This window comes from Dipteris shenzhenensis, chromosome 9 (assembly GCF_047967505.1).
Source record: "Dipteris shenzhenensis isolate YYH24624 ecotype China chromosome 9, Dip_SZ_1.0, whole genome shotgun sequence".
NCBI classification, from domain to species: Eukaryota; Viridiplantae; Streptophyta; class Polypodiopsida; order Gleicheniales; family Dipteridaceae; genus Dipteris; species Dipteris shenzhenensis.
This window is the reverse complement of record NC_141604.1, coordinates 19,203,374-19,214,443: the sequence shown is the minus strand read 5'-3', so window position 1 is coordinate 19,214,443 and position 11,070 is coordinate 19,203,374. Positions and strand designations below refer to the sequence as shown.

General features: G+C 43.2%; 1 protein-coding gene across 2 annotated transcripts; it reads left to right on the top strand.

Moving 5' to 3' along the window:
- Positions 1-204: 204 nt before the first annotated feature.
- LOC147898328 (pentatricopeptide repeat-containing protein At5g27110-like) lies at positions 205-4,796 on the top strand. 2 transcript variants are annotated; one of them, XM_087379282.1, is made up of 2 exons: positions 205-477; positions 1,748-4,796. In XM_087379282.1, exon 2 carries the CDS (start codon positions 1,976-1,978, stop codon positions 4,421-4,423), a length of 2,448 nt encoding a protein of 815 aa, XP_087235408.1. In that variant the 5' UTR covers positions 205-477; positions 1,748-1,975; the 3' UTR covers positions 4,424-4,796. The 2 variants fall into 2 exon arrangements, with proteins under 2 accessions (XP_087235408.1, XP_087235407.1); XM_087379281.1 differs by having other exon boundaries at positions 205-513.
- The last annotated feature ends 6,274 nt before the right edge of the window (positions 4,797-11,070 follow it).

Here is an 11,070-nt window from a genome sequence, read left to right as displayed (position 1 = left end):
CTAGTGCAATGAAGGAGGAAGGGGATAGAATCGGCGGAAGGGGGAGGAGTGAGAAGTGAGGAAAGGGGGTAGAAGGAGAGGAAGGGAGAGGAAGGGTGAGGGGAAGAGAGAGACTAGGAGGAAGGAGGGAGTAGATGTCACATTAAAAGTACAGAATGAGAGGTGGATGGGGACCACGTAAAGGACCACTAACATAGCCCTTTTTCCCTTCATTACACTTGTTCCGTAAACCTGAGGCAGTTTGGCTCCGCCGGTTACTTGGGGACACGGGGTTCCCACAGACGTCATCCACAGCGGCAATCAGAGTTGTATTGCGCTTGCTCGATACCTCATGAACAAAGCATATCAGGATCCAGTACCGTTATGTCCGGAAGAAGGTGCTCGTTAACGTGATCCAAAGACGAGGGACAACAAGGCAGACCTCTTCATCAAGTCCTTGGCACAACAACTGCTTGGAGACCATCCCAGCTCCGTGATGTTGATCCATGATACAAGAGCTGAGGAGTGTTAGAGGTAGCATCTCCTGTATCATAGAGTGAGGGCCTTGGTTGTGGGTCTGCCTGCCCATGTGAAGTAGAGTGAGGGCCTTGTTTGCGGGTCTGCCCACCCAGGAGAGGTAGAAGGGATTGGTCTTCTGGTTAGCCTGGAGGCGCATCAGCCATGGACAGCTTCCGGGGGGGTGCGGGGCTGTTTTCACCCGCCCCCAGGCCCGTGCAATGCTGTTTTGGAGGTTCCTCTGCTGTGGATCGTGGAGAGGGGTGTGGGGCTGTTTCTGCCCGCCCCTAGGGCTTCGGCTGTGACTAAGCTGCCTAGGCGGCGCCTTGGTTGGGGGGTCAACCTGGCCCCCAACCCTGGTCAAGACACCTGACCAGCAAGTCCGACCCAGGGTTGGGCCTGGTCGGCCACTATGCCCCCTCCAATTGGCTCTCTCGGCCAGGTGGGGGACCCTATATATAGGGGCTCCCCCCCTCATTGTTTCTTATCAGATCTTGCAGGGTTTTCTGCCAGTAGTAGATTCTTTTCCCCGAGTTCTTGTGCAGCCTTCTCTCTTTCTCTCTTGCCTTCCATTTGCAGTGTTTGTGTTCTCTGTTGGCTCTTCAGTTCTACTGCACTTCTCATAGATGTGGCATGCTTCCTCTTCACAATTTATAAATACCAAGCTCGAGTCTTTTCCTGGTGGCTTAAGTTGCCAAGGTTTCCAAGATGCAAGAATTGTCAAGGGTGCCATAAGGGGTTGAAATTACCTTCTGGGTGGGCTTTGCAGGCATTAGACTTGGATTTGTGGTTGATGTTCTTTTTGTTTGAAATGCTATAGGTATTAATATGCATAGCAAAAAGAGGTCTAAAAAAGGGACTTCCATGAGATGTGCAATGAAGTCGATTCAAAGGAGCTTTCCTAGAACTAGTGTGAAATTTTGTTTCAACTTGTAAAAAATCATTGTGACTTCAAATTGAAAGAGCATGTACATGTGAATATACAGATATATAATATGACATCCTTGAAAATTATTGACGATCTACAACACGGAGGAAGGAGTTCTTCAAAATTGAGAGGAAGCATGCGCCCCTCCTTAAATGAAGGTTTAATGCATGCTTGATGCAGTAAGAATATAACCAAATAATCTGAACTAGAGATTTGCTTACGGTACCAACTATTGAATCTCTCACGAACATACTAATTTATAAAGCCCCATGAATAATACTTTCTATTCTTTAAATGACTATACAAGTGGGTGGCTGTGTACAGACGGCACTTAGGTTGGGCTAAAGACATGCTTGAGAAAAAGGAGGCTCAGAAGCAGGAAAGCCAGGGAATCAATGGGGGCAAATCATGTCGTCGTGTATGCGTGCTTAGACTCTCGAGACCTTGCTTTTTGGGACATGCCAACGGGGCCCGGCCACATCTGCAAGGCCAGCCTTAGGTCTGAAGTAGAAGGGATTACACAAAAGGCATTAAGGAGGCGTTGGTTGCGAGATGCTGAGTGTAGAGGAGACCATCAAAATTTTTGACCGGACGCTTGAGCTGCCTTCTTCTGAGAATTTTGTGTCTGTGTTGCAGAGGTGCAGGGGGCTAAAAAATTTAGCATATGCCAACCGCGTGCATGCCCACATTTACAATAATGGGCTGGAAGCTAATGGAGCTGTTGGGAACTACATTGTGCCATTGTTTGTGGATTGTGGAAGCATCTCAAATGCCCAGGATGTTTTCAACAGGCTGGTTCATCAGAATGAGCATTCATGGAGTTCTCTCATATTAGGGTATATTCAGTGTAAGCAAACACAGCATGCTTTCAACTTGTATTGGAAAATGCAAGACGATAACATACATCCAAGCAAGTTTACTCTTATGGCCCTATTAAAAGCTTGTGCTTTGCTGAAAGACCTTGAAAGAGGAAGACAGGTACATGTGGAGATCACACAAAAGGCATTTGAAAGCGATCATCTTGTTGGCAACTCTTTGGTTGACATGTATGCTAAATGCCACTCGCTTTCAGAGGCACAGAAAGTCTTTGATAAGCTTCCAGCTCCAGATGTTGTGTCCTGGACAGCACTAATTGCAGGATATGCTGAACATGGACATGGTCAGGAAGCTCTGGAATGCTTTGAACAGATGCAACAAAAGGGCTGCTCTACGAATGCTGTCACACTCGTTTGTGTCTTGAAAGCTTGTGGCAGCATAGGAGCAATAGGGAGTGGCCGGGTAATACATTACGATGTCATTAAAAATGGATTTGACATAGACCGTTTTGTTAGCAACACTTTGATCGACATGTATGCTAAATGTGGATCACTTTCAGAGGCACGGGAAATCTTTGACAAGCTGCCAGTTCAAGATGTTGTGTCATGGGCTGCACTAATTGCAGGATATGCCGAACATGGACCAGGTCAGGAAGCTCTAAAATGTTTTGAACAGATGCAGCTGAAGGGTGTCTCTCCAAGTGCTGTCACATTTGTTTGTGTCTTGAAAGCTTGTGGCAGTATATTGTCCATAGACAAGGGCCGAGAAATACATGTTGAGATTGCACTGCAGGGATATGAAAGAAATCTTTTTGTTGGCAATGGTCTGGTCGATATGTATGCCAAATGTGGTTCAGTTTCAGAGGCACAAGAAGTCTTTGACAAGCTGCAAGTTCGAGATGTTGTGTCGTGGGCCGCATTAATTGCAGGTTATGCTGAACATGCACTTGGTCAGGAAGCCCTGGAATGGTTTGAACAGATGCAACTGGAGGGTATCTCTCCAAGTGCTGTCACATTGGTTTGTATATTAAAAGCTTGTGCCAGCATTGGAGCCAAAAAAAAGGGGCAAGTAATACATATACAGATTACACAAAAGGGGTTTGACAGAAGCCTTCTTGTTGGCAACGCTTTGGTGGACATGTATGTAAAATGTGGTTCAGTATTAGAGGCACGAGACGTGTTTGACCAGCTGCCAGTTCAAGACGTGGTGGCATGGACCACACTAATTGCAGGATATGCTGAACACGGACCTGTTCATGAAGCACTGAAATGTTTTGAACAAATGCAATTAAAGGGTACCACTCCAGATGCTGTCACATTTGTTTACATATTGAAAGCTTGTGGTAGCATAGGAGCCATAGGCAAGGGCCGAGAAATACATGCTGAGATAAGGCACAAGCGATCTGAAAGAGACCTCATTGGCAGCACTTTGATTGACATGTATGCCACATGTGGTTCACTTTCAGAGGCACGAGAAGTCTTTGATAGGCTGCCAGCTCGAGACGTCGTGTCATGGAGCGCAATGATAAAAGCATATGGCCTGAACCATGAAGGTAATATGGCCGTGCATTGTTTTGAGGAGATGCAAGAACAGGGTGTGAAGCCAGATGCTATTACGTTCACATGTCTTCTCAATGCATGCAGCCATACCAACCTGGTATTCAAGGGCCAAGAGTATTTTAAGGTAATGAGAGAGAAATATGGCATTACATTGACAGTAGGACACTACACCTGTCTAATTGATCTTCTTGCACGATCAGGACGTCTGTATGAGGCAGACAAATTTCTGGAAACAATGCTGTGTCCTCCATCTGAAGAAACATGGACAGCTTTGCTCAATGCCTGCAAAACTTATGGCGAAGTAGAGCTAGGACTAAGATGCTTTCAGCAGCTGGTCCAGATCAATCCAGAAGCTGCTGGTTCATATTTGCTCATGGCAAACATTTATGCAAGTGCTGGCAGGTGGGATGATGTATATAGAATAGAGGAACTGAGGAGACATGCAGGGGCAAAGAAAAAGCCTGCAAGTGCTATGATAGAGGTGGACAAGAAGCTGCTTGAGTTTGTGGTGGGTGCCTATCAAAGTGAAGAAATTTCAGCTGTATTGGAAAATTTGAGTTCACAAATAAAGGGAAAAGGACATGTGCCAAATCTGGATCTAGTTTTGGGACCCAGCCTCTGTTGAAATATGGGCCAACCCCCTTGGTATTGCTTTGTGTGGCTTGATTGATTGAAAGGGTATTTTTTGCTCTAGCTCTTCTTGTAGAGCCCCTTCTTCTCTCCGACTCGGTTCAAAAAGCTCGTCATTCCGAGCTATGGAACTTGAGTTACAGGTTGTTGAGTGGTTATGTTCCTTGTGAGGAGGTTTGAGAGATAGTGTCAAAGGTTTCTTGCAAGTGAAAGGTTCAAGCTTTTAGGCTCTTAGGTATCTGTGAGATTTCTGAGAGCATTGAGAGAGACACTCTCTAACACTTGGCAGCCGGTTTTTTCCATACTCAGCACCTTCGGGGCTGTTGTCTTGTATGAAATCTTTCAAGCATTAATAGAAGGTTCCTTTCTTTGGGGAAAAAAAAACACTTGGCAGCTCCGATAAAGAAAGCACTACAGCTTTATTTGACGTGGACTTCTTTGGGGTGACTTTAGTATGCCATACCTTGGTCATTTGTCTAACATCATCCTTGCTTGGTGTGCTAGCCTTTGGTTTAGTTAGTACTTTCAAGTGCATGGCCCATAGGTTGCGTTGAAATATGGGCCAACTCCCTTATATGGCTTGATTGATTAATAGGGTATTGGGGCTATTATGCGCTGTGTGACATGTGTACAAGGGTAAATTATTTTGCATTTGTGGTGGCCTTTTATACATGGCCTCGGTTGAAGACATCCTTGCATCTCAGTTGACCTTTTGCAATATGCGGAGGCGGTGTGGTTGTGGGGCAATGTGGGGCCCACACTTGGCATAGTCTACAAAGAGCCTTCAGGCTCTATGAGGGCAAGACAATTTCATTATTTGAGTTGACTTACGTTTTGGATCATCAACACACCACGCAAGCAAACATGTGTGACTAAAATATGTGGATGTGCTATGGCGACATGAGAGGAAAGTTAATTGACCGTATGGGTCCATTGGTTCAATAAAATGTGTCATAGTGGAAACAAGTTTTGACATTCATACAATAAGTTATCATATAATGGATAATCCACCCAAGAAACATAAGCTTATTTTCCATTGCCCTACATTTCTTGTAGAATCTCAAGGAGCATTTTTAGTTTATCACCGCATGAACAAATACAAACTAGTGTGAAGAAATAGAGTGAGAGAAATGATGCTTCTTAGACCACTCTTTTCGTTGACAGATAGTACCGACAATGGAAAAAATGTGTAACATAAAAAGACCTTAAATAATTGGCTGGAGAGCAAAGACAACACTTTGGGTAATGTGGCTTCATGCTTTTAAGACCCATAGTTGTAGTATCCATTTTGTATATGCTATAAGGATTTGCCCTCCGTCCACACCCAATTTGCCATCTCCAAATAACAAAAAGCTATATGTTGTAATCTACAACACACTAGTAAGAAAAAGAGGGTAGTATGTTTTTGAAGCAAAAAAATATGTGATATATTTTACGTATACTTAAAAAGAAAAAAGTATATTAGGTCAATTATTGTGTGCTTTTTAAACATCCTATAGCATTGACAAAAGTAATAATAATCAGACTCCGTCGACCTAATTTGTGGTACTATATCTTTTATTTTTGCAATACGTAGCATTGCATTGGTGTCATAGAAAGCGTCAATGAGCTTAAATCCTTAGAACACACCAAACATTCTTGGTAAAGCTGACAATAGAGACACCCCAACAAGCCTCAATGATAACATAGAGTGTGAGGTGCATGGTTCGACAACACAGATTGCAACGAGGGTTTATATTCATAAACCTCGATAGTTTTCCACGAAGTGGGAGAAACTTGAAAGAGACTTTCCTTAGGAAAATTTTGTATTCCGAAGGTGTAGGCGGTTTACAACTCTAGATAGTTGCACCCGCTAGTAGACTTTCCCAATTTAAACATACCGGGGCATATACTGATAAAGAACATGATAGACTTAAATTTACCAAGTCTCAAAGTATGCTAGTTGTGAAGGGAAAGATGTTGGATGGTGAGGAAGACAACCAAGTATTCACAATAAAGATGTAGGCGGTTTACAACTTTGGATAGTTGCACTCGCTAGTAGACTTTCCCAATTTAAACATACCGGGGCATATACTGATAAAGAACCTGATAGACTTAAATTTACCAAGTCTCAAAGTATGCTACTTGTGAAGGGAAGGATGTTGGATGGTGAGGAAGACAACCAAGTATTCATAATAAAGAAGACCTCGAAGACTCCATGAGAGGATTCAAATGATATTCACATATGGCACAATAATAACAGATTGCAAAGTTGGCTTGTGACCCTCTACAATAGCAATGCAATGCTAGGTCTATAATTTGAATCCTAGGAAAGAACTTGTACGTTGGCTAAGAAGACTTAGCCAACCTATTAACTCTACTCCCAAGAACTTTGTGGGGACTCAAATTATAGACCGAATCCTATGGACAAGGTTAATGGAAAAGCTGGTTCAAGGAGGCATGTATTTGTTATTTATATGGAGCATCCCATCACTTAGTGAACTTGGGAGTTTTTTAGAGTTGAGTGTGAGATGTTGCACCTAAAATGACCCGAAATGATTTGGCCAAGCATTGATTTGTGTCTACTAGAGGTGTGGAATACCTTGCTAATATTCTCCTTATTCCGAGGGTCTCATTCGGTGCTAAAAGAGCATGGATATTGTGGGATCGAGCATAGGAATGGACATTAAGCTTGCCAACTATCTAGTGTGTATACACACTGAGTTACATTGGTAATTTTTTCTAATGAGGGGTCAATCTGCTCGTAACTGCTCGTCAAAGGTTATTGAAGGTGTTGCATGCAGGAGGAGCGATTGTGCATGAAGAGAAACAGGGGGTCCCAAGACTCAAGGACTGTCAAAAATTGAGATACGAGAAGAGCATGCAGCTAGGGGGGCGTGAATATGCTTGTGTCGACAGAAGGAGATGGATGGAAGCTTAGGGGGGATGGTATTTCACTACAAAATTCTATTACTAAAATTGTCTATTCTAATACTGATTTCCCTAATTGGTTCTACTGGGGAGTTGCCTCACAAGAAGAGGACTCTAAAAGAGAAGTGGTTCTCGAGGATTTAATGTTTCAAATGAACTTGTGTCTACAAGGACAGTGCCTAAGCACATCAAGGATGTTGCACATAGTCTGGGTGGAGATAGGAAGAATCGCTTTAATTTTTTCCATGATGCATGTGAGGCCTTGTCTCAATGAGGTGTCAGTTGGGGGGAGAGTGTTGGTTAAGTCTTTTCCCACGCTTCAACTAGTTTATTGTCTTGGAATTACATGGGTGCAATGATAGGGTTAAGTAGAAGTGTATAGTGAGAATGATGAATGCGAGGCACGTGATTGTCTTGTTGCGAGAGGTTAAATGTGCAAAGGGAAACGTCTTCTGGCAAGGGTTTAGGAACTTGCGTTTATAAGTAGCTATGAATTGTCTGAATAGGGAGGGGAGTCACAACAGTATTAGGTGTGTTGAGATATGGTGCCATGAGCACATAGATTAAAGTCTAAGGTATGGAATAGGAAAGAAGTAGCCACCCTAGGATGTGGACTACATGATGTGGAGATGTGAATCAAGGATATCCACAAGGAGAAATGTGGATGAGAGAATCCCACATGTGTTGACTATTCTAAAGGCTCTCTCTATATAAGAAGCCTATCATGTATTGTTGATATAGCACATTGAAATAGATTGAGTGTTTCATACTTCGTGTTTCTCTCCTCGTGGCTTTTCGTACTTAGTTTGATACTCCGTGATCTTTAAGCTCATAAAGTGATAGATTAGGCTAGTACGATCCGCACTTTCTCATGGTATCAGAGCCTAGGTCTAGCGCTTTTAGATAATTATGAGTAGTCTTCACGAGATCCCATTTTTTGCTAAGAGAAATTTAGATCATTCCTTTGTGTGAGAATGTTGCTTCTGTATGTGAGAGATCTCGTCTTTTAAGAGGAAGAGAGAAATTTGTTGTCTGCTTCAACAACGTTCAACCCACAACACATATCATGCGGGTTAAGCAATGAGAAGCAAAGGCAACCTGCGACTACTGTAGCAAGCAAGAAGCTAGGTACTAACATTCTGCAAGGAAGAGAAGGAGACAAGAGGCATCGACAAGCAAGAAGAAGCAAGCCTCACACTCACCAATACACAAGCCACCAGCAACCTCAGCTAAGCCGTGCTTGTAGAGCTTGTTAGTACTCTCTACTTTTGTGAATCGGCTCTGCCTTCTCTTAAGTAGAGTGTGAAGAGGAAGCTGGCGGGTTGGCTGCTGCTTGCAATCCGGACTGACTACTCGCACATCCGTTGAGTCCGAGTCACGTTGGATCTGCACAACCTGCTTTTCCCACCGACCTGATGAGGTGAGTGCTATGGCACTGAAACTGATCGACAAAGCAAACGGCGCGCACCTCCAGCCTATTCTCTGTATGACCAAGCACTCCCAAAATGGCCTCATCTCCTGGTGACGCCCACTGCTCCGGAGCCAGCGCCACAAGCCTCTAAACTCCTCTAAACTCCTCCAACCGCCAGCTGCATCAGCACCATCGCCAGCAGCAACAACAGCCAATAGCTCTAAACGACTCTTGGCTCCATCGTCCTCATCGCTCTCTGCTCAGAATCTTTTTCAAAAAGTCTTGCTAAGGTCACCATTAATTGACACGTGGCAGATGAGATTTAGCTAGGCTTAGTCAAGTAAACCCACAGAGGTAAGGTTAGGCAAGGGCTTGGTCAGTTTTTGCCACGTGGCAAATCAAAAAAACTATGGTCAACTTAACCCACACTAAACAATGGTTAAGTTTAGGTTCAAGATTGGTTCATTGCCACATCAACAAGTGCCACCTAAGCACATAAAGCAGAGTTTGGAATTCAACATATGAATCCTTGTGCCACATCATCTTCGACAAGCCGTAACTTGCAATCCAAGAGGAATTTGCACACGCTCCAAAAAGGAAAAGTGATCGTCTTTTTGAACTCTACACGCCTATCAAATCAAAATCATTGTTAGCAATTAGACACTGCCAATATTGAAAGAAATCAATTGGTAAGACCTTTGCAACAAATGGAAAAGTGGCGCATGAATGCAAAAAGCATGCCAAAAGCACAAGTGCATGAGATGACCATAGCACAGAACATGGCATCCACACATAAATAATTAAGGCACATGGAAGAACAAAGCATCATGCATCATGCTACATCAAGCAAAGAAGAGAACACCATCGACATCAAGCATTGAGAAGCAAAAGCCTTGCCACCTTTAGCACATATGTTTACCTGACCACCTGAGAGTAGCTATGAAAGCACCCAAGGGAGGTATTGACATGTAAAAATCACACTTGACCACCATAAGTAGCAATGCAATCACTAAGGGGAGCTGATGGAATGTAAACTCACATCTGACCACCTTGCGGTAACCAATGGATCATGGCACCAAGGGGAGGTGTTGAGATATGGTGCCATGAGCACATAGATTAAAGGCTAAGGTATGGTATAGGAAAGAATTAAAGAAGCCACCCTAGGATGTGTACTACATGATGTGGAGATGTGGATCAAGGATATCCACCACAAGGAGAAATGTGGATGCGAGGATCCCACATGTGTTGACTATTCTAAAGGCTCTCTCTATATAAGAAGCCTATCGTGTATTGTTGATATAGCACATTGGAATAGATTGAGTGTTTCATACTGCCTGTCTCTCTCCCCATGGCTTTCCGTACTTGGTTTGATCCTCCGTGATCTTTAAGCTCATAAAGTGATAGATTAGGCTAGTACGATCCACACTTTCTCAAGGTGATAAATTGACAAGATGCAATGAATTGTTCAGAGAAGTTGGGTCATGTGCTAGCTATCAAGAATTTCCTTTCAGGCTTCATCTTCAATGTTCTATCTTTTGTATACCCCAAATGGATCTAAGGAGCAGAAAGATTACTAGTCATTTATGATGTCAAGTTCTAGGACACAATTGGCATATGACAAAGAGGGTAGTAGATAGTTCTCATAAAAAGAGTTTGTCCTTGTTAGAATTAGAGTGTAACTTAACTGATTGTGCCGTACTTGAGCAAGGTGTGTTGAGCTTCTTTTCTTGGAATAGGACTTAAGCTGGAAGAATTGAATGATTTTATGTCTCTGAAGAGGGGTGGTGGATGAGAGCCCTTGTAGAAGGTAGCTCTATCATCAACACAGGATTGTCAGATCATATGCCCAGGTTATGGTAGTTTTGGCTACTAGTGGCATGTGGGAGATCTCTTTATATTCCATTTAAATTCAATAATGGACATCTACCCGACAAGGAGTTTCAAGAGCTTGTTGCAAATTACTTGGATGGAATGTCAATCTGCGGTAGAGGATCCATCCTAGAGATGGTGTGTGGTAGTTGTGGATGGTGTTTCATTTGGCAAAATGCATGAGATTCTAGGTGGGATCTCGAGGGCATGTGGGTCTAGCTAGGCCTTGCTTGGTAGATGAACGGTGGGAAGCCTTTAATTCTATGTAGAATAGTTTTTCTTAGAATTCTAGGATGTAATGAATCTTGTGGATATGGGAGTGAGAAAATTAATTTCGAAAGGCCAATGGCTATGTTAAACATGTCCTATAAGGTTTCAACCAACGCTTTAGCCACCCAGATCAGGGAAATTCACATGTCCATAGTAGATAGAGAGCAGAATAACAAATAGAG

Coding starts and splice junctions, on each gene's coding strand:
- LOC147898328 (XM_087379282.1), top strand. CDS start 1,976: ATGCTGAGTGTAGAGGAGACCATCAAAATTTTTGACCGGACGCTTGAG.